This window comes from Mirounga leonina, unplaced genomic scaffold (assembly GCF_011800145.1).
Source record: "Mirounga leonina isolate KUSES-001 unplaced genomic scaffold, KU_Mleo_1.0 Mir_127, whole genome shotgun sequence".
Lineage (NCBI taxonomy): Eukaryota > Metazoa > Chordata > Mammalia > Carnivora > Phocidae > Mirounga > Mirounga leonina.
The window spans coordinates 66,653,719-66,678,327 of NW_023270316.1; the positions used below are offsets into that span (position 1 = coordinate 66,653,719).

Here is a 24,609-nt window from a genome sequence, read left to right on the forward strand (position 1 = left end):
TGAAAGGCAAATCTAAATGGTATATCCATAAAGGTCACAGATCACATAAAATGTCATACATTTGCCATTCACCTTTACATAAACCACTCTATAGAATTCTATTGCAAACTGCTCATATGAAGGCAGCATAGCTCATAGAAAAGCACCTCCACAGGATAAAATATAATTCAGAAGGCCTACTATATATGGTTTTTTCAGAGGGAAAGTAAGCAGTGTCATAATTTTAGTGATCCAAAGGCACTGCTATCAACAGTGGTCCAGACAGTATGTACCCTCTTGTTACTATCATGCTCATCCAGAGATAAATTATCACAAACACTGTAATGGAAAGGATTTTAAAATCAGCTCCTAGATGAATTTCTCAGTAGTTCAATAGCAGAGATAACACACCTGGAAATAAGCCAATGTGTTACTAAAAAACAAAACAAAACAAAACACTGAACTTAAGGTCAGGCAAATTTTAGTTCAGGCTATGACTCTGCCTTATGACCCTGAACAATGTTACACTGTTGAGGCTCTTTCCACAACTAATTTAACAGCAACACTATCATTTATATTATATATAACTTCTATGACTCAAATGAAATAACAATTGTAAAAGTTCTAGTTCCTTCTTTGCTTCATCTCCTATGTAGACTATATTGCTAATTAATACTACCCTTCATGAAAATGAGTGATAGGGGAAAACCAAGAAAGGAGGAGTAGATAGTGTAAGTCCATCAAAATCCCCTGAACGAAAACAATTCATACATACACCAATAACAACATATAAGTAAAATCTCTCTATGTGTGTGCATGCATGTGTGTGTAAAATGCATTACATATTGATAAAAAATATTCACAGATTTCTGGTAAATGGATCAAATGTCTAAAAACAGGATGACTTGCAACCCTACTGAGGCAATTCAAACCATTTATTAAAACAGTTTTAACACTCTGTTTTAGCTAATTTTGTTAATTCCACCAATAAGACAGTAACTTGTTGATATTTCTGCCAAAACACTTGGCTCTTCTTTCTCACCCTGTAAGTGATATCTACTAGATGTCAGATCAATAAAAGTTTTATAAAATATATTAAAATCTATGTATGTATGCAAAGAGAACTATTACATAAATCTGAGAAAACCAGTATCTTCTTAGGGACAGTGACAGTGTTTTCTCTGCTAAGTACCACCAAGTGCATTTGATATGTGTTCCACCCTAACAATCTGATATGTAAAATTATTAACTTTCATCTGGAAAGAGATTTTTAACTTTCCTATTTTTGTTTCACAATTTTGTTACAATGGAAAATTATAACTTTAAAAAAAAGGTTAGTAACAAAATATTAAGGGAAAAAATAAAATTAGGGGAATGGTTGATGAAATGAGAGACTACAGGGATGCTTATGCACTAATAATAACCAAAAAGCAAGAAATATTTACATGATGTTTTATAACTTATATAGTACTTAAATATTAATTAGTATATTATTTCATTATATATAGGCTCACAGTAACACTCTTCCATGAGAAAGTACTAATATTTTACATGAAAGTAAGCCAAGAAACATTAAGGGACTAGTCCTCCACAGTAATGAAGTAGAGGATTCAGAAATCAAAACCAGTTCTTCTAGTCAAAAGTTATACATACTCTCTGCAATGGTACAATGTTAGATAAAAATAATGAAATCAAGCAGACTGAGAAAGTAAGTTCTTTGAAAAGAACAACAAAATGGATAAACTTCCAGCTAGATTAATCAGGAAAAAATCCAGTATCAAGAATGAAAGAGGAGGGGCGCCTGGGTGGCTCAGTATTTAAGCGTCTGCCTTCGGCTCAGGTCGTGATCCCAGGGTCCTGAGCTTGAGCCCCACATTGAGCCCCACATCGGGCTCCCTGCTCCGCGGGGAAGCCTGCTTCTCCCTCTTCTACTCCCCCTGCTTGTGTTCCCTCTCTTGCTATGTCTCTCTCTGTCAAATAAATAAATAAAATCTTAAAAAAAAAAAAAATGAAAAAAAGAATGAAAGAGGAGGCATCACTAAATATCCTACAGACATTAAAAGGATAAGAAGGGGTATGATGATAAACTTATACAAATATATTCAACAACTTAGATTAACTGGACAAATTACTTGGAAGAAACAAACTACCAAAGCTCACTCAAAAGGAAATAGAAACCTCCCTATATCCATTCAAGAAATTAAGTTCATAGTTAAAACCTTCCCACAAAGAAAACTCCAGGCCCAAATAGCTACAATAGTGAATTCTAACATACATTCAAGAATAAGTAATATCAATTCTACATAAACTCTTTAATAGAAAGAATTAAATAGTTCCAAACTCATCATATGAGGATTACTCTATCACCAAAACCAAAAAAGATATTATAGAAAAAGAAAACTACACCCCCAAATCATTCATAAAAATAACTGCAAAACTTCTTAGCATTACATTAGCAAATCAAATCCAGTGTTGGATGAAAAGGTTAAAACATAGCGACCAACTAGTTTTTACCCCAGGAACACAAAGGTTGGTTTAACACTGAAATATCAATCATTGTAATTTACTACATTAATAAAGATTAAGAAGAAAAACCGTATTTTCACTTCAATAAAATCAGAAAAAGCATTAGACAGAATTCAACAGTAATATCAACATGTTGATGATTAAAAAACCTCCTAGTACATAGGAACAGAAACAAAAGATACTTAAGACTTTATGTTAAAAACTGCAAAACACTGAAAAATCATAGAAAACTAAATAAAGGAAGAGATATACTTCATTTATGAACTGGAAGACTCAATAATATTCTCTCCAAATTATTCTATATATTTAACACAATACAATCTAAATCACAGTAAGCATTTTACAAAATTTGACAAGTTTACTCACATGTATTGAAATGTTATCTAGAATAGCCAAAATTATTTTAAAATGAAGAACAAAGTTGGAGTACTTACACAATCTGACTTCAAGAACTACTTACTATACAGCTACAAAAATAAAGACAATCTGACATTGGCATAAATATAAGCAGAAACAGAGGACAAAGGAACCAAACACAGAGATCAGAAACAAATCCACACAAACACAGCCACATAGTTTTCAAGAAAGGTGCCAAGATAATCCAAAATGTTAAAGGACTGTCTCTTTAACAAATGGTTATGAAACAATTCAATATTCATATGCAAAACAAACAAAACTTTAACCTCCAACCTTCCCTCATATCATATTTTAAAAATTCACATAAAGAGAATCATAGACCTAAATATAAGAGCTAAAACAAAAGAGCTCTTAGTAGAAAGCATAAGAAAAAAATGTTGTGACCTTGGTTTATATTGATTTCTTAGATTACAACAGCATATGCCATAAAAAAAGTTTAATTGTACTTCATCAAAATTAAGATCTGTTTGCTTTAAGAAATACTGTTAAGAAAGTAAAAGCCAGATTGCGAAAAAATATTTGATAATTATCCATGTGACATTAAATTATACTCCAAATACATAATGAACTCTTAAGATAATAAAACTTTTTTTTTAACTGAATAAAGATTTGAACACAAATATCACAAAAGATGTAAAAACAACCAATAAACACATGAAAAACCAGTCAATAGCATCAGTCATTAGGGCAATACAAAATTATAACTACAATGAGTACCATTATATAACCATTTAAATGCCTCAAATTAAAAAGATGGACATTATCCAGAATGCAGATCAACTGGGATTCTCATACACTGTTAAGGAGAATGCAAAATTTTCCACTATGGAAAGTAATCTGCCTGTTTCTCATGAAATGAAGTACACACTTAGCATAAAACCCAGCAATTACACTCATGTTTTTACTTACAAGATGAGAAAACATGCCCACAGAAGATCTATGTACAAATGATCACAGCAGTTTTATTTACAATAGCCAAAACTGAAAACTCAAATAGTGAGTTGGATAAACTGGTAAATGAATAAACTGTGGCACTTCCATAAAATGTAACACAACTCAGAATAAAAAGGAACAGAATAAACTACTGGTAAGCTACAACATGGGCAACCTCAAAAGCATTACTGTAAACAAAACAAGACGAAACCAGAGAGGGAGACAAACCATAAGAGACTCAATCTCAGAAAACAAACTGAGGGTTGCTGGAGGGGATGGGGGTCGGAGGGATGGGGTGGCTGGGTGATGGACATTGGGGAGGGTATGTACTATAGTGAGTACTGTGAATTGTGTAAGACGGATGAATCACAGACCTGTACCCCTGAAACAAATAATACATTATATGTTAATAAAAAATTAAAAACTTAAATAAATAAATAAAAATCTGAAAAAAAAAAAGCATTAAGGTAAGTGAAAGAAGGCTGACAGAAAAGATTACATATTGTATGATTTTATTTATATGAAATTCTAGAAAAGGCAAAATCATAAAAACACAAAATAAATCAGAGGTTGCAAGGGACAGGGGCTGGGGAGAGGGGACTGGTTTCAAAGAGACACAAGGGAACTTTAGGAAGTGATGGAATTGTTCAAAATCATGACTGTGGTGGTAATTATGAACTTAAAACTCATCAAATTGTACTTTTAAATGGGTGAATTTTATGTGAATTATACCTTAACAGAGCTGAATTAAAAATAAATAAATAAAAATAAACACATGTATTTAAAACTTACCGCAGCACTACAACCAGGGAAATTGAAAAAAGTATCAGGACCATGTCTTTGCGGCATCTGATTAAGAACTGATAATAATTTTACAGCATGTCTTGGCTAAGGAAACAAGAAAAAGAAATGTCACTGTACAAATTTAGCAAAAATACCTAATCTATCATGTTAGACACTGGACTGTTTTCTAACTAGAAAGAAATTAATTTTACATCATTTACTAAACTCTTTAAGGAGAACAATTTCCATTACAAATTCAAGTTTATAGCTCTCTAGAGACAAACTGTGGAACATTAAGTATTAATGCACTAATACTGAATACTGTTCCCTCTGACCACAGCTTACCCAGATTCCACTTTCTCCTCGAAGCATGCTGAACAAAAGCTTCAACTCCTTGACAGTGATGCTGTAGCTGGCAAGAACCCCCAACATATCAACTAGAAGATCTTCAAAGGAAAATAAAGTTATTCTGAACTCTAGTCATGAGCTGCCATCTGTCAAGGTAATACACTTTTTGAAAGAACAAAAGTTATCAATTCTCATTTCTACATACATATTTATCTAAATGTCCTCATGAATAGTCATTCTAATTAACAATTTTTAGGTCCTCAGATAGCCAAAAACGTTGTATTCAAATTTTAGGATTTTTCCCCATCAGATTTACCATTACAATTAAGTTTCCATAGCAAATATATAAAATAGATTCCCAGAATACACATACACACATACACCTGCTATATTCAGGGAAAGGAAAGCAAAAATACGCAAAGGTACAATGATTTAACATTGTAAATTGGTTATTTTCAAATAAAAAAGTGAGAGTTGACCATATTTTATTTTAGAATTATCTATTCTTAATAAAATATATTCTTGAAATATTCCTTGCCCCATTAACAATAATTTTGAGCACTTACTCCTTGCCTGGCATTATTCCAAGTGGTTTACAATTATTAAGTACACAAATCCTCATAACAAGCCTATGAAGTACTATTATTAGCCACTTCCTAAAATGAGGAAAGTGAGACATAAATAACCTAATCACCTTGCCCAAGAACACACTCTACTAAGTGGCAGGGTCAGGATTAAAACCTAGGCAGTATGGCTCCAGAGCCCTCTCTGTTACCTACTAGTCTCTAAATCAAAGTCTGACTTAACCATATTACCAGTGATATCCATTCTGTTCATGTGTTTATGTGCATATGAGACACACCAGCTCACCAGATAATAGGAAAATTATACATTTAATCTCTTGTCCTTGATTTCTTTCTCATCTAGACATTATGAGTAGTACCTCTATCAATCGTTCTTTGTAAGAAATTACACATCTAAATATTTATACTTTTCTCGATTTCTAAAGCACTTCATAAGGATTAAAGATACTACGCAAATTATTACAATCAATACACATATACACTAGAAATAATTTATCATCAATTAATTTAAAAAGTGAGTTAGGATAAGTTCAAATAATTAGTTACTGATGTATAATATATATTATCCAATATCACAAATTAATAACTAGAATTTGAGACTTTAAAAATATTTATTATGTATCTATTTCAAAATAGAAATTTATTTTTTTTTTAAAGATTTTATTTATTTATTTGAGAGAGAGAGAATGATACAGAGAGCACATGAGGGGGGGAGGGTCAGAGGGAGAAGCAGGCTCCCTGCTTGGAGCAGGGAGCCCGATGCGGGACTCGATCCAGGGACTCCAGGATCATGACCTGAGCCGAAGGCAGTCGCTTAACCAACTGAGCCACCCAGGCGCCCCTCAAAATAGAAATTTAATATAGTTATTTTCATCAATAAATAATTGAATAATCTTACTTAATGCCACAATAAGTAAGCAATCCCTATGATTAAATTGTGACTATTGATATGCCATTTTTGAGATCTTTTAATGAAATAAAATGTTTCATCATTCAATAAAAAAGCTTATAGTTACTACAAATAAGTCAGAATATCTTTTTTTTTTTAAGAAAAAATTCTAGTCAGTAATTAGAAATCAAGCACCTTAAAACCCTAAATTAATAGGAAGCAGTTTCAAGCAATTAGCTGCAATGGCAAATTCATAGATTCCTTAAACATTTACCTAAAAATAATTTTCTAAAAAATTAAACTTATTTTTCCAAACCTTTATCTCATCTTATATGTGTGTCACAAAAAGTAATCTATTAAATTTGTATTTAATTACAGAGTTATTAAAATTTCATATTTATTATACATATAACATAACCAAGTAGCTCAGTTTGATTTTATTATAACAGGCGTTTTTTTTCTGGACAAAATTTTTAAAGAAGAAAAAATACTCAGACTATAAAATTCTCTTATCAATTTAGTATAGATGTTTAACTACCTTCTAGTAATACCTACACATTAGTAAATGAAAAGTACCTCTTTGAACTTAACATCCTATAAGTATTCAGAGTGAAAACTTAGTAGTGTTTTTTGGTGCTTCATTAGTATGTTATCTAAATTTTACTTTCTCTACTGAAAAGTAAGGTAGAGGTATTTTTCTGACATTTATTCAATGATAAAATAACAAAAAGTGAAAGTTTTGTGTTAGCAGTATTATTATTATTGAGAAGCAAAGATAAGAGAATTAAGGAGCTTTATATAATAGAAAACATGAACATAAGAACTTTTGCAGTACTAATCAAGCTTACTATTATATCTCAAAGCTCATGAATTATGTACCAGTAAACTACTATGTAGGTGACTGTGGCTCATTTTCTAAAGTACACTTTATAAAGTGGTAGCCACTTTATTTCAAAAAACAAACAAGCAAACAAAAAACTTGAGGGACTAAACCAAGATATGAGGACTCAAAGATCACATGATGTTCTATACAACATGTAAGCACCAAACATATAAGCTTATGCAAATAAATTCCTGTTAAACAACGCTAGAATTTACAGAATGGTTTACAGATGGTACATATCATCATTAAAATGATGTTTTAAATCTGAATTTCATTTTTCATCAAGTTAATCACTAGTAACCAATATAGGGAATGCTAAATCACTCTAGAGATAGATGTCACCTTGAAAGCAATTAGAAATGATTTTAATATACTCTATTAGAAAAAAATGTTTAAATATTGTTTAAAAGACATTCATCTTTAACTTATTCTTCACTCCATTATTTCTTAATGTTTTGTTCTACTAATATTAAAATTAATTATGCATAAGTCCAAAATATGATAGAGGATTCTTTGGTGTCCAAACTACTTGTAAGGATCAGGTATGGTATTGTGAGGAGTCATATTAGCACTTTTAAAATTATGAAAACCCTTTTGTATCAGAAGAGACTTATGCTGAAGATTCATGGCTTAAAAGAATCAACATTTTAAACTCTAAACTTATTTTCTGGGAATAGTGTTGCTCTGGGACCATCTTTGAAAACATTTCTACTGAAGTGCATCTAACAACAAAAGAGAATGAACTTGCAGGGAGATAAAGGATTGGCAATGAATAATCACAGATTTCAAAGTTATTTGAAGTAACATATAACAAGCACAAAAGTTAGTATTTTTATCTTGAAATTCCAAGCAAATTTTATGTTCTATTCTAGATCTGTTTATTTTAATACAAAAGTTTCTCTAAAAAATATCAAAGTAAAATGGACACCTCCTAAAAATTCAACACGCCTATCCTAAGGATATTAGTTCTTCCTGTCATAGTTCCATATATGCCAAACTGAAAATCATGGAGCTCGAAGAAGTTGGTAAAGTGCTCATTATACAGACTTGTAATACATATTGTGAAATTTTAATTATGTAAAGTTTAACTAAGTACTATGTAAAAAGGTACTGTTTATTTTTCTGATAGATTTTGTGGTTATTTATTCCATGTAATTGAGATTTTCTAAAACCTGGAAAAGCAAAATCAGTAATTATGTTTGTCTAATAAAGAAGAAAGTGTCTTCCAATCTTCAAGTTTTCCCTTAATATACAGGGCAAATTTTCCATACATTTCTACTATTTTATTTTTATTTATTTATTTTTTTATTATGTTATGTTAATCCCCATACATTACATCATTAGGTTTTTGATGTAGTGTTCCACGATTCATTGTTCGCTTATAACACCCAGTGCTCCATGCAGAACGTGCCCTCTTTAATACCCATCACCAGGCTATTTTAAATCAAGTTAGCTCCAACAAATTTATATTACCAAAAGAATATAAAGAAAAGTACGTGAATCTTTATAAACATTTAACGTATATTATCCTGTCAGATAACCTCATACCTGCTATCATGTCATCTACAGCACTCATTTTCAGCAATACTTGTTCAATTAGCCCAACTTCTGTGCTAGTCTGTAAATTCCGAACACTTTTTCGTAAAATGGCTGTAAACATGCTCCATATTTCTGCTTGACATGTTACATCACAGTGCTCCAAAAGCTCTGTCATGCATGTTATACTCTCAGCATCCTGGATAATAAAGTTCATCTCCAAGTCAAATTCTCCGCCAACCAGCTGAAAAGAAACAAAAAGAAACAATAACTAATGATAACATGAGTGATTATTTATAACAATAAAATAAAAATAATAAAATAATTCAAATAGCAGGACAGCATAGCTACTCTAAAAAATCTCAAGTCTTCTAGTCTAAAACTACCTTTGATAAAAATTTAAAAGCCACAGATTAAGGGTGCTGTAAGAATGAAAACTAGCAAAGTCTAGTTTTTTAAAAATGGAAAAAGTAATTTCAAATCAAACAGAGCAAAATGGTGCATGGGACTACTGGATAGGATTGAGGACAAATTACTATAAAAAAGAATTTGGCTCCAAAAACTGATAATCATTAGAAAATGCAGAATTCGCTAAGGATAAAGTTTAAGACATGAAGTTCATTTTCTTTTGTGATATTACCAGACTGACAAATGAGATGTAACAGAAAAGAAACAAAGGGCCTAATCTCCATGTACAGAAGATAAAGAAACATGAAACTGATACTAGCAAACTTATAGTAAAAGTTGAAATGATAGAATCAATGTTTAAAAATGTTTAAGAGAAATATAGCTAGTATCTTGTAATACTTTACTTTAAAAAATGTGAATTGATATACAAAGATGATTTAGTAGCAATGTATTTGACTTGTGACATTATATCAAGTGAGTCAAAAGTATTACTGTTCTCTATATCTTAAGAGTTTGGTTTTGTTTGTTCCATTTGTTTTTTTGTTTTGTTTTGTTTGTTTGAATATTTCACATCTGTCTTTAGTTGCCAGAGAGGAGGTGGGCAGGGAGATGGGCAAAATACATAAGGGGGATTGAGAGGTACAAACTTCCAGTTATAAAATAAATAAGTCATGGAAATGAATAGTACAATAGTCAATAGCCAATAATATTGTCATAACGTTGCATGGTTACAACAGATGGTGACAACATGTGTGGTGAGCATTGAGTAATGCACAGAACTGTCGAATCACTATGTTGAACACCTGCAATTAATATAACATTGTGTGTCAACTTCAATAATAAATTTAAATATAAATTTAAAAAGTATTACTGTCCCTCCCAAATGCTACTTTAAGTACAATGATAGACAAATACACATAGAATAAAAGATATAATGATATTCTTATTCTCTATTGATCAAATCACATATGATGTATTAATTATATTGTTATAAGTACCATTCTTAAGAAGAACATTGAAAAACTAGATATTTTTCTGGTCTAAAGAACAGAAAATTTAGGAAGACAATAATAGCCATATACAAAATACGTGATAAATCTGAAGCCATACATGCATTATTCATTCATTCAATAAATATTTTATTTATTAAAGACTAGAAATTACTGTTCTAGGAACTAGGGATATATCTGTGGACAAGAAAAAGCCCATGCACTAACAGTGTTAAGTTCCAGAAATAAAGATGTGTGTGTGTGTGTTAGAGTGTGTATATATATATACGTATATATATATACTCTAACTTATCCCCCCAAAAGTTGAAATTGGTTCATAAGTTACAGAAAGCATAAAAGAAGATATAAACTGTAAGTAGTTAGGAAAATGGAAATAAAGGAAAAATAAGATTAGGGACAGATAGGTACCAGAAATTAGGTTCAAGAAGTAGAATTTTTTATCAAAGAAAAATGTTCATTAATAAGGGTAGATAACCACATGCTCCGGAGAAATATGATTAATCTTAATAATAATAATAATAATACCATCAGGTAAACTTATATGCCATTTAGTACTATTCTAAGGACTTTTCATATATTAAATAATTTAATTCTCAAGCAACAACTTATGAGAAAGGACCTATTATTTTCATTTTACAGATAAGGAAGAATTGGCACAGAAAATTTAATTTGGAAAAGATCACAAAACTAGTAGATAGATGATCCAGGATCAAAACCCAGTAAGTCTGTCTTCACACAAGTCCATACAAGCAATAAAATCTCATTTAAGAACATTTTTAAAATCTTTTGAAATTTAAGAATTTGAAAACAAAATACTCTCAAATTTTAAAATTATATTCTGTATTTTTTTTAAAGATTCATTTATTTATTTATTTATTTATTTATTTATTTATTTATTTGAGAGAGAGAGAGAATGAGAGACAGAGAGCATGAGAGGGAGGAGGGTCAGAGGGAGAAGCAGACTCCCTGCCGAGCAGGGAGCCTGATGCGGGACTCGATCCCGGGACTCCAGGATCATGACCTGAGCCGAAGGCAGTCGCTTAACAACTGAGCCACCCAGGCGCCCTATATTCTGTATTTTTTTCTTTAACAGCTCCAAAACTCAACTTATGAGAAACTAGCCCTCATCCTAACTTCTGACCTTTTTTTTTTTTTTTTTTTAACTGACCTAGATAGATATTCTCGGGTTAAAGCCTGGTTTTACTTCTGTGTATGAAACAACTTCAACTCCTCCTACTATTTCTGTCTTATTAACAAAAATAGCTACTAGAATGGTTAAGAGATTTAAGACTTCCTGGATCAGATTTTAGCTGTACCACTCGCTGTGTGACCTTAATGACTCTACTTCCCTAAGTCTCAGTTACTTCATCTAAATATGGGAATAAAATTTCCTATCTAACAGTGTTGTAGTTATGAGGATTAAATAAAGTAATGAGAAAGTAGGCACTTAGGAACAAAGCCATATAGCTAGTATTCAGTTAAGGTTAGCTACTACCAGTTCTCTTATGACCTCAACTCTGAGCTAAAAAAAAAATGTAGTCATCTGATCACATATGCCTGAAGTACCATGAAACAGCTAGCTTAAGCCTTCTGTTTCCAGCAAATGTTAAATTATGTGGATCATGTACTCTCTTAGATATTAATTGTAGATCTATGAGAACCAACTCAAACATCTTTTTACCATAGCATGGTCTTATCAAAGAACTGCTTACTTTTCCACTATTATATGTCCAATTGACTTGGGTCACTACTCTAAATCGTGTAGACCAGTGGTTAGTAACTCAGAAGAGGTGCTCTAAAAGGGAATATATAGAAGGGAAACAAACAAACAAACAAAAAAACACATTTGAAAATCAATGATGTGGACATTGCCTGACTGAACTAATAGAAGTAAATACTTAGGTTTAAGCCTATGAGCCTCTAAATAAATGTGTGTAAGAATTAGTATATACTAAAATGGGAGAGCACTGAAGAATTTTTTAGACTAATCTCCTTAATGAATTTTAAGTGCTTCCATAGAGTCTGGCATAACCAACAACCATTATGTAATGCGTAAATAACAGAGATGGGCTCAGTGGGAAGGAAAAAAAATAGTCTGCTTTTAAAGGAATCAACAATTAATATGTGTAATTCTAACAATCAGGCTCTGTTATGGGAAGCTCACAGTTCCATCTTTCACAGTTAAAAAACAATGCTCCTTTCTATATATCATTTAATTACAAGAGTACAATTTGGATCTCTGATTTCTTTGCCAGAAGCTGTAAAAATATTTATTGTAGATGTTGTAAAGTGGGCCTGTATTTTCAGATGGTCTTTCTAACCTTTACTATAATTTTTAATACTTTAGTGTTAATAAGGCTAAATGCTTACAAAACTATCATTCCAAGATTAGAGAAATATTTATTCCCTACTTACAAATGAGTGGTTCAATATTTACCAACTAAAGCATGTAAGAAAAAGTAGAAACAACTGGCTTTCATTATTTAAACTATTCTCTAACAATCCTATGAGGAAAATGCATAATTGTCCTCCTAAAAGTGAAAATAAATGAGGTTAAATAGCATGAACAAGGACACATATAAGTAATCCAGGATTCTAATCTACATTGAAAAATGAACCTAAATACCTTCCTATTAAGTCAGAAGTATAAACTTAAGAAAAAAATAGAAACAAGATGTACCATAGATCTACAAAGAAATCAATGTTTTATGAACTGTGTGTGGGATAAAAGAAGAGAAAAATAATTTCTATGGGTAAAAAATAAAACATCCAGAGGCAGTAAATAAAAATTTTTAAAAACAACCAATTTATTTAAGGTTATTTCAGCAAGAAAGTAGAAGACTCTGAAGGCTCAATTACAGGAAAATTAGCAATAAACACTAAAAAAGAAAACTTATAGGGAAACCTTTTAAAAGGCAAAGAAAATGACACAACAAAGCTCAAAAAGCTAAACCAAAAAAAGCTAAAATCACTGTTAACCATAGTATAAAAGAGATTTATAAATCAATTAAGACTTCCTGTAAATCTGAACGTGTCATTGTAATACTCTATTTTCACAGTTAAGGGAGTTCTTTTCTTCCAGGCCTTTTCCTTAAAATTCTAAAAGGTATTGCCACTATAAGAAAAGTGGTCCACAGTGGTGCTTCCTACACAAGAATTGGTCACAGAGGAATTTATATAGAATAAATAGCACAGCTGAGCTTTTTAAATAACTATTATTTACATAAAGAAATAAACTTTACTATATAAAAATTTAGAATATAAAATGCTGACTTGGAAAATATTATCATCTGAAAGGACTAAGTCTGTAATTACTAGCAATTTAAGTATCTTTTATTTTTTAAATATAGAGCTTTTAAATATTTTTATTTTGAACTCTTAGATTATTAGAATCATATGGGATAATTCTTTTTCATTAATTAGATCAGACTGGACAATTATTAACCATTTGGATTTCTTTGCAACTTATCCTTCAGGATAAATTCTAAACTAGATAACACTGCCTATAAAGTCACAATTTAACGCCCCAGCTCCACCTTCCTCTACTTCTCATTTGTTAGCTACAGTCATAGGAACATTTCCGCACTGCACATCTGTCACTTCATCTAAAACTTTTCACATATGTTAATCCCTATACATGACATAGTTCTCTTCCAACCTTTACATTTGTTAACTTCCATTAAGCCTCCAAATATCAGTTTAGATACCACTTAATCCAGAAAGCCTTCCCAGAACCCACAAAGATGGCCTTTCTCTGAATTCCCATTACAACCCATGCAGGCCATAGCAATCACTGCATGATACCACAGATGTTCACATGTATCTTTCTATCCCCCACATTACAATAAGCTTTGTAAGGGTAAGGACCATTTCTATCTAACTATCCACTATATCTACACCTCAAGCACAGTGCCAAGCCCGTGAAAATTACTCAGTGTTTAACATGGAATGGGAAGATAGCAAGATGGGAGTCCAGGAGGGAGGGGAAAAAGGGTCTAATTTGTGGCCAGTCACCAAGTTGTAAGCCAGACTACTCAAGTTTTCTCCTTCAGCAGTGAATTGCTCTTACTGCCATATAACTTTTTTAATGTCCCAGTGGGGATCACAAAGCCAGAGATGTTTTCTCATTCCTGATTATACCCTCAGTTGCCTTACTTTTTCTTCTATTATTACTTGGAAAATATATAAGGTTTAACAAGTAAAATTCAGAAGACTTGTACTCTTAGTAAAGCACTAACTAAGTATACTACATATAATTTTTAGTTGTTAAAATCAGGCTTCATTATATTTCCACTTCTAGTTTCTATTTTCAAGTGAAATCAGTTTACAGTATCTTCCTTTGAAAAATAATGACATCACGAAAAAATGGCAGAATGGGCAACTCCAGAGCATGTTCTCCCTAAAAAACTAATAAGCTGGCAAAAACTGTCAAAATCAACTTCTGAAAAATTCTGGAGTCAAAACAAAAATGTACACTAACCAGGGGAAGACTTAGTGAAGAAAAGCTATTATTATCTGGTAAAAAGCAATGTCCCACCTATAATGCCCCAAACCCTGGAGGGCAACAATCATGAGGACAGCATCCTGCACAAGTTCCAGAGGAACTGCTTTCTAGTTCCAGAGGAAGCAGCAGGAAACATATTCAAGGTTATGGGTCTCAACCAATCTGGCAGCTCCCTCAAGGACAAGTACAAAGAACTGTCTTTATTTCACCAAATTTAGAACACCTCCAGGGCTGGGACACTTCTGCTGAAAGCATTCAAAGGCACAGATACTAGCTGTAGCAGCCTAAGCTAGAGACAACACCTAGGACAAGCAATAAACAGACCTGGAAGCCTGGGAAGGAAGATGTGGGGAAAGAAGGTATGTGTGGGTATAAGGTCTTTATACCCACACATCTCCAGGGCAGGTTGCACATTTAGAAAAAGCCTGAAAGCCTTAAAAAAACTAAGCTTTCACTTGGAACTGGCCTTTAGATTCAACACAAGTAGGAAGTAAAAGCTAGGAGAGAGCTGTGAACAGTCTGACTAAGCATTGCAGGAGTGCCCCAAAAGAGCAAATCTGCAAATACAGGAAGAGTATTTTTTGATTTTTCATTTTTTCTTTCCTTGGCTCAAGGCATTTAAGATAACTGTGTCAAAATATCAGCTGAGAGGCACCTGGGTGGCTCAGTCCTAGGATCAAGCCCTGCATTGGGCTCCCTGCTCCGTGGGGAGTCTGCTTCTCCCTTTCCCTCTGCCCCTCCCTCCACTCATGCTTTCTCTCTCTCTCTCATTTTCTCTCTCTCTCTAATAAAATCCTTTAAAAAAAAAATCAGCTGACCACTAAACAAACATAACTTCAATGGCTACACACAACAGAGAGTACAGACTTAGAAACATATTTTAGAAAATCACTAAGCAAACAACCCAAAACAGCAACAACAAACACAAGGGAAAGGAAAGAAGAATACGATTTCCAGCATTTCCACATGACAATATTCAAAATGTCCATTCGTCAACAAAAAAATTATGAGACATACAAAGAAATAAAAAGTATGGCCCATCTACAGAGAAAATATTAATTTAATGTTCAAACTTTGTCTTGATTATCTCCTTCCTCTACTCTGTCCTCCTGTTTACATTTTGTTTTCTTCCTCTTACTATACAGATGTCTTTTCCTATAAGCCAATCAAATTACTTTCAGAAGCAGATACAATCTAAATTTTAAAGGTACTGAATTATTAACCTCTAAAGAAGGAATCTTTGAGATAAACTTGTATCTGTAATTTTACAAAGAAAGAAAGTGGAAACATAATAATTAAGAACAATCATTTTGTGAACACCTATGTGCTGAATAATTTATGTGTATAGTCTCATTTAATTCTCACAATTTTGTAAGATAGCATCTCAAACAAAGAAATTGAGGTTAGCCTAAGTTAAGTAACCAGCCCAAGGTCCCAAAGCTAAGTTTCAGGATCAGAATTTGTCTTGTCAATTTTATATAGAATTAAGGAGTATACAAAAACTAAAGAGACCACCCAACACATAAATCTGTACCTCCATCAGTCATCTAATCTTCAAGATCTGCTACACGCATCATAAATGACTTTTATGATAAATTTTCAGTATATAACAGGAAAATACTTTATAATTTGGACATGAACAGAATAAAAGTTAATGATCCCTGGGGCGCCTGGGTGGCTCAGTAGTTAAGCGGCTGCCTTCGGCTCAGGTCATGATCCCACGGTCCTGGGGTCGAGTCCCGCATCAGGCTCCCTGCTCTGCGGGGAGCCTGCTTCTCCCTCTCCCTCTCCCCCCTGCTTATATTCCCTCTCTCGCTCTCTCTCTGTCAAATAAATAAAAAATCTTAAAAAAAAAAGTTAATGATCCTAAACCCAGCTGACAAAGCAGTCGAGAAAAATAGAAAATTACTTGTTTTTTCCTATTTCTTCCACAATAGTCCTCTCTACAAGTAATTCATATTGGTAATCCTTCTATGGTATAGAAATAACTATACCCAAGAGTATAACAAATGCTGCTACAAATATAGTCCATAAAAACTCTAGGGAATGGAGGAGAAAACAAAGTGAGCGACTTTCATACAATAAGTGCCTTCCTTAAAATATATTTTAAACAACTTACAGTTTATCAAAAGTGGTGTAACCACTTTTATAATTACTTAATAATATTAAAACAAACAGATGATAAATACACCTGGCTGCTAGCAGCCAACCAATGAGTAAAAGGCAGTAAAAATTAAAAGTCTTAATTGCCAAACTGCAAAATAAAAACTTCTGCAGACATATAAAAGCTGAGAGAATTCATTGCCCGCAGACTTACTACAAGAATTGTTAAAGTAAGTTCTTCCAACAGAAGGAAAATGATACCAGATGGAAATATGAAATGACAAAAAAATTGAGGAATTCCAAAATTGTTAAGTCTGTTGTTAAATACAAGACTTTTTTTTCTCATTTTGAAACTCTTTAAAAGATAACTAGCAAAACTAACAATGATGTATTAAGGGATTTACAAACATGTAGAAATAAAAACAATGACTGCAAGTGCACAAAGGACAGCAGAGGAAGAAATATAAGTATACTTTTAAAAGGTTCCTACCATATACCTGAAGTGACATATTATTTGAAGATAGAGAATAAGTTAATAATGTATATTGTAAACTCTAGGAAACACTAAATGTAAAAAAGAAACAGTATCAAAAACCTTAACAGACAACTCACTGAAAAAGATATACAGATGACAAAAAAGCATATAAGATGTTCCATACATCATATGTTATCGGGCAAACACAAATTAAACAAGATATCACTATACACCTATTAGAATGGCCAAAATCCAGTACACACTAACAATATCAAATGCTGCAAGGATATGGAACAATAGGAACTCTCATTCATTGCTGATGGGAATGCAAAATGGTACAGCCACTCTGGAAGACAGTTTGGTGGTTTCTAACAAAACTAAACATACTCTTACCATATGATTCAGTAATTGCCCTCGTTGGTATTCACTCACAGGAGCTGACAGCTTAGGTTCACACAAAAATCTGCAGATGGGTGTTTATTTATTTTTTAATTTTATTGTTATGTTAGTCACCATACATCATTAGTTTTTGATGTGGTGATCCATGACCCATTGTTTTTGTGTAACACCCAGTGCTCCATGCAGTACGTGCCCTCCTTAATACCCATCACCAGTCTAACCCATCCCCCTCCCCTCTAAAACCCTCAGTTTGTTTCTCAGAGTCCATAGTCTCTCATGGTTCATCTCTCCCTCTGATTTCCCTCCCTTCATTTTTCCCTCCCTTCTCCTAATGTCCTCCAGGCTATTCCTTATGTTCCACAAATAGGTGAAACCATATGATAATTGACTTTCTCTGCTTGACTTCTTTCACTTAGCATAATCTCCTCCAGTCCCATCTGTGTTGATGTAAAAATTGAGTATTCATCCTTTCTGATGGCTGAGTAATATTCCTTTGTATATATGGACCACATCTTCTCTATCCATTCATCTGTTGAAGGGCATCTTGGCTCATTTCACAGTTTGGCTATTGTAGACATTGCTGCTATGAACATTGGGGTGCGTATGCCCTTCTTTTCACTACATCTTTGTCTTTGGGGTAAATACCCAGGAATGCAATTGCTGGGTCATAGCGTAGCTCTATTTTTAATTTTTTGAGGCATCTCCACACTGTTTTCCAAAGTGGCTGTACCAACTTGCATTTCCACCAACAGTGTAAGAGGGTTCCCCTTTCTCCACAACCTTGCACATTTGTTGTTTATTGCCCTGTCAATTTTTGCCATTCTATCTGGTGTAAGGTGGTATCTCAGTGTGGTTTTGATTGAATTTCCCTGATGGCTAATGATGATGAACATTTTTTCATGTGTCTGTTAGCCATCAGTATGTCTTCTTCGGGAAGTGTCTGTTCATGACTTCTGCCCGTTTTTTGACTTATTTGTTTTTTGGGTGTTGAGTTTGAGAAGTTCTTTATAGATCTTGGATACCAGTCCTTTATTTGTAGTGTCATTTGCAAATATTTTCTCCCATTCTGTGGGTTGCCTCTTTGTTTTGTTGACTGTTTCCTTTGCTTGCACATGGATGTTTATAGTAGCTTTTTTAATAATTCCCAAAACTTAGAAGAAACCAAGATGTCCCTCAGTAAGTGAATGGATAAACTGTGGTACATCCAGACAATGGAATATTATTGAGCTCTAAAAAGAAATGAGCTATCAAGTTATGATAAGATGTGGAAGAACCTTAATTGCATTTCACTAAGTCAAAGAAGCCAATCTGAAAAGGCTGTATATTGTATGATTCCAAATATATGACATTCTTTGAGGCAAAACCATGGAGACAACAAAAAGATCAGTGATTGCCAGGGGTTGGTGAAAGGAGAGATGAATGGGTGGAGCATAGAGGATTTTTAGAGCAGTGAAAATACTTTGCGTGGTATTTGTGATGGATACATGTCTTTATACATTTGTCAAATCCACAGAATGTTTAACACTAAGAGTGAGCCACAATGTAAACCACTGGACTTTAAATGATTATGATGTATCCAGGTAGGTTCATCAATTGTTAACACACTGGTGGAAGATGTTGGTAAGTGGGGAGACTATGCATGTGTGGGATCAGGGGATATGTGGGAAATCTCTGTACCTTTCCCTCAATTTTGCTGTGAATCTAAAACTGCTCCAAAAAGTTAAAGTCTTAATTTAAAAGTAATTATTTTAAAGAAAAAATAGGTATAGTTAATAAATCAATAGTAAATGTAGGATGGAATCATAATATTCAATTAATCCAAAACCAAACATGAAACAGGAAAAAGAGAAACCAAAAAAAGATGTGACTATTAAACAGCAAAAATAGCAGACTGAAATGTTGCATGATTATATTAAATGTAAATAATATAAAACCACCACCTAAAAGCAGAGATTATAAGAATGTATAAAATACAGCAAGACCCAATTATATTCCATATACAAAAAAAATTGTAGAGGTCAGCAAACATCTTCTTGAAGAACCAAACAGTAAAGATTTTAGACATCCAGGACCTTATGGTCTCTATCACTACTACTTAACTATGCATTTATAATTTGAAAGCAGTCACATACAATACATAAATTACATGGTGTGGCTGTGTTCCAACAAAAAAATTTATAAAATCAGGTGACTAGCACATAGGCAATAGTTTGCTGACCCTAGAATTAAAATATAAAGAAACAGGTTAAAAGCAAAAGGATAAAAAAAGATACATTATGCAAACACAATAAAAAAGAAAATGGTGTAGTGATACTAGTATCAAACAAAGTAGACTTTATAAAAGAAAAATAGAAACTTTCCATAAGGAGGAAGGGGCTAATTAGGCAAAATGACATAGCAATCCCAAATATGAATGAATCTAATAAGAGAACAAAAGAGAAAAAGACAAATCTGCAATTTTAGTTGTAAATTTTGATATTCCTCTCTCAGTAATTGGGAGAATAAACAGACCCCCCAAAATCAGTAAGGATATAGAAGTCTTAAATATTAACCAGCTTGACCTTGTTGTTAGGGAGGCATATAAAACACGCCATCCAACAACAGCAGAAAAACACTGTTTTAAAGAGCATATCAAATATTCACCAAGATGAGACTAACCTGGGCTGTAAAAGAAATCTCAATAAAGTTTAAAATTCTGATCACAATAAAATTAAAATCACTAAATATACTTCAGGAAAAAAATACTAAAGTATCTGGCAACTTATTCTTAATAACCTGTTGATCAAAGAAGATGTCATTAGAGAAAGTAGAAAAAAAATTTAACTGAATAAAATGAAAACACATCCCAAAATTTATGGGATGTAGCTAAAAAAGTGCTTCAGGAAAATTTACAGTATTAAATATGCATTTACTAAAGAAGAAAGACTGCAAATCAGTCACCTCAGTTTCTACATTTAGAAACTAGAAAGAGTAAATTATACATAAAGACAAATAAAAAATACAACTACAACAAAAGAAAAATCAAAGATACAAAATCCAGCCAAAACAACAGAGAATAATGATGAAACCAAATGGTTCTTCAACTTATTTTGCCAGATGAATCAAAGGTGGGGGTGGCAGAGAGCCCTGGGAAAGGCTAGAGTGGAATACAAATTAGCATTGACACAAATAAAAGAGTCATCACTATAGATCCCACATACACTAAAAGGATAATAAGCGATTCTTCTTAAGAAATTTATGTCTACCTATTTAACAACTTAAATGAAAAATACAAATTATCTGAATAATACAAAATGCCAAAGGTTACTTTAAGAAGAAACCAATCATCTAAATAGTCCTATGTCTACTGGAGAAATTGAATTTGTAGTTACAAAATTTCCCAGAGGGGTGCCACAGTGGCTCAGTCAGTTAAGCATCTGCCTTCAGCTCAACTCATGATCTCAGGGTCCTGGGATTGAGCCCCATGTGGGGCTCCCTGCTCAGTGGGGAGCCTGCTTCTCCCTCTCCCTCTGCCACTCCCCCTGCTTGTGTAAACTCTCTCTCTCTAATAAATAAATAAATAAAACCCAAAAACAAACAAACAAAAAAACCACAAATCTTCCCAGAAACAACACCTCAGATCCAGGCAATTTCACAAATTCTTACTTAAGAATTTCCATGAATTCTACATGATCTTTCCCAGAAATTTTTAAAAGAAGGAACACTTCCAAACTTATTTTATGAGCCAACAGTACCATGGTAATAAAACCAGAGAAACTATCAGAGAAAGGAAATGACAGCCAAATAGTCCTAATGAAAATAGACACAGAGAACCTTAACAAAATATATCGCAAATCAAATAAACAAAGAACCTTAACAAAATATATAACAAATCAAATACAGCAACATGTTAACAACAACAACAGCAAAATTGTACATCATGATCAAGTACATTTTTATCCCAGGAATACAGGTGAGATTAACAATCAAAAAATTATACAATGTAATTCACCCTATCAACAGACTAAAAAAACCATCTGACCATCTCAAAAAGCACACAAAAATCATTTGACAAAATTCAAAAGTACTCATTATAAAAACTTACAGCAAACTAGGAATATAAAGGAACACCCACAAACCAATAAAAGTCATCTATGATAACTGAGAGCTAACATCATATTTAAGGCTGAATGACTGACTGCATGCTTTTCAGAAATAAGGCAAGGATATCCTCCTCTCTAACCACTTCTATTCAGCACCAGCCTAGATGTTCAGGGCAATGCAAAATGTCAAGAAAAGTAAATATATAAGACATACATATTGGAAAGGAAAAAGTAAAATTATATTTATTCACAAACCTCAGAATCATTTACATAGAAACTCCTAAGAAATCTACTTAAAACTTCTCAAATTAATAATGAATTTTACTAGTCTCAGGAATTAAGATCTGTACACATAAATCTATTATATTTCTCTATATTAACAAATAATAATTAAAATAAATTAAAACCAAAACCAGTAAAATAGCATAAAACATGAACTCAGACAAAAATTTACCTAAATATGTGTGAGGTCTGTACACTCAAAACTACATGGGCGCCTGGGTGGCTCAGTTGGTTAAGCGTCCAATTCTTGACTTCAGCTCAGGTCATGATCTCAAGAGTCATGGATGGAGCCTCAGGTCAGGCTCCAAACTCAGTAGGGAGTCTGCTTGAGATTCTCTCTCTCTCTCTCTCCCTCTGCCCCTCCCCCTGCACATAAAGCTTGCACACACTCAATCTCTCTCTCTGTAAAACAAATAAATCTTAAAAAAAAAAAAAAAAACCTACAAAACACTATGTTATTGTTGTTTTTTTTTTTTAAGAGGGGGAAAAAAAATCTAAACAGACATAGAAATGTACCATATTCAAGGATTAGAAGATTTCAATTCCACACCTATTTTTTATACAATCCAAGCCACAATCCTGGCTGTCATTTTGTTAGGAATTCACAGATTCTAAAATATATCTGGAAAGTAAAGGGGCTTGATAGGTCCTAAACTACCAGACTTTATAACTTACTACAAAAGCCACATAAATCAAGACAATGTGGTATTGCCATTAGAATAAACATATGCATTAACAGAACATCACAGAAAGTCCAATCATAGACCCAAACAAATCGGAAAACAAAATAATACATGATCCAGTGATTATAGACAAAGGTGTCTGTAAACTTTTTTTTTTTTTTTTAAGATTTTATTTATTTATTTGAGAGAGAGAATGAGAGACAGAGAGCATGAGAGGGGGGAGGGTCAGAGGGAGAAGCAGACTTCCTGCCGAGCAGGGAGCCCAATGCGGGACTCGATCCCGGGACTCCAGGATCATGACCTGAGCCAAAGGCAGCCGCCCAACCAACTGAGCCACCCAGGCGCCCGACAACCCACTTTTTTTAAATGGGTACCTGGGTGGCTCAGTTGGTTAAGCGTCCAACTCTTGATTTTCAGCTCAGGCCATGATCTCAGGGTCATGAGATCAAGCTGAGTAGGGAGTCTACTTGAGATTCTCTGACTCTCTCTCTCCCTCTGCCCCTCCCCCTGCCCATGCTATCTTTCTCTCTCTTTAAAATAAATAAATAAAATCTTTTTTAAAATGTCCTATAAGCCCATGAGAAGATCCTTAACATCATCTGACATTAAGAAAATGCAATATAAACCATTGTAAGTTACCACTATACACCTATTAGATTCGAATAAAAACAGACTGATAACACCAAATGTTGAAGAGGATATGAAACAATTGGAACTCCCACATGTCTCTTGTGTGAATACAAAATGACACAGCCACTTTGAAAAACAATTTGGTAAGTTTTTCATAATGTTAAATATAATTTAATATACATTTACCCATACATCCTGGAAATTCTACTCTTAGATATTTACCCAAAAACCTAGGTTCACCCATTTTTACTAATACTCTATGGAAATGGAAATATGGAAACAAATGGAAACAAACTTACTGGAAACAACTAAAACAAACCTCCTGCTTAATTCTAGTTTCATCACTTTAGTAATAAAAATTACTGTGTAGCTACAGTGAACAAAGCACTACATATCACTTCCTTTGCTCCTGTATCTTTCCACTGCAGCCAGATGACCCTTTTACAACATAAATGTCACTCCTCTAACTTAAAGTCTTTCAATGGCTTCGCACTGCTCTTGTAACAGAATCCAAGCTATTTCCAACAATCTGTAAAACCTGAATAAATCTTTACGTCTGCCTCACAAATTTCATCTCACATTGCTCTCTCCTTTGCTCATTATAGGCTTCAATCACTCAGATTTGATCAATTCTTAGGCCTTGTTTCCAACCCACTTCCTGGGTCTTTTGCTCACTGTTCCTTCTGATCACAGTCCTCTTTCACTGGCTACTCTACCTAAAGTATGTCTCCGTTATTCTGTATCAAAAAACATTATTTCATTCACAACACTAATTACAGTCTGTACTTTATGTGTATGTTATCTGTCTCCCATAAAAAAATATAAACTTCTGGGGTGCCCGGGTGGCTCAGTCGGTTGGGCGTCTGCCTTCGGCTCAGGTCATGGTCCCGGGGTCCTGGGATTGAGCCCCGCATCGGGCTCCTGGGATCGAGCCCCGCATCGGGCTCCCTGCTCAGCGGGAGGCCTGCTTCTCCCTCTCCCACTCCCCCTGCTTGTGTTCCCTCTCTCGATGTCTCCCTCTCTGTCGAATAAATAAATAAATATATATATATATATATATATATATATAAACTTCTATAAGACAGAGTCCTAGCACTGCTCTTCATTGTATCTCCTAGTGTCTTCCTCAGTGCCTGGTACATAATGTTCTAACTT

The 24,609-nt window shown here is 33.4% G+C and overlaps 1 protein-coding gene across 7 annotated transcripts in view; it reads right to left on the reverse strand.

Annotated features, from left to right (window-relative positions):
* The window catches only part of NBEA (neurobeachin), a 683,633-nt gene that overhangs the window by 593,388 nt on the left and 65,636 nt on the right, over window positions 1–24,609 (reverse strand). For all 7 annotated transcript variants that reach the window (XM_035003560.1, XM_035003559.1, XM_035003554.1 and 4 more), the window contains exons 2-4: window positions 8,891–9,122; window positions 4,984–5,084; window positions 4,648–4,743 (exon numbers count right to left, since the gene is read on the reverse strand). In XM_035003560.1, coding sequence (XP_034859451.1) covers window positions 4,648–4,743; window positions 4,984–5,084; window positions 8,891–9,122 — 429 coding nt within the window. The remainder of the gene's footprint in view (window positions 1–4,647; window positions 4,744–4,983; window positions 5,085–8,890; window positions 9,123–24,609) is intronic.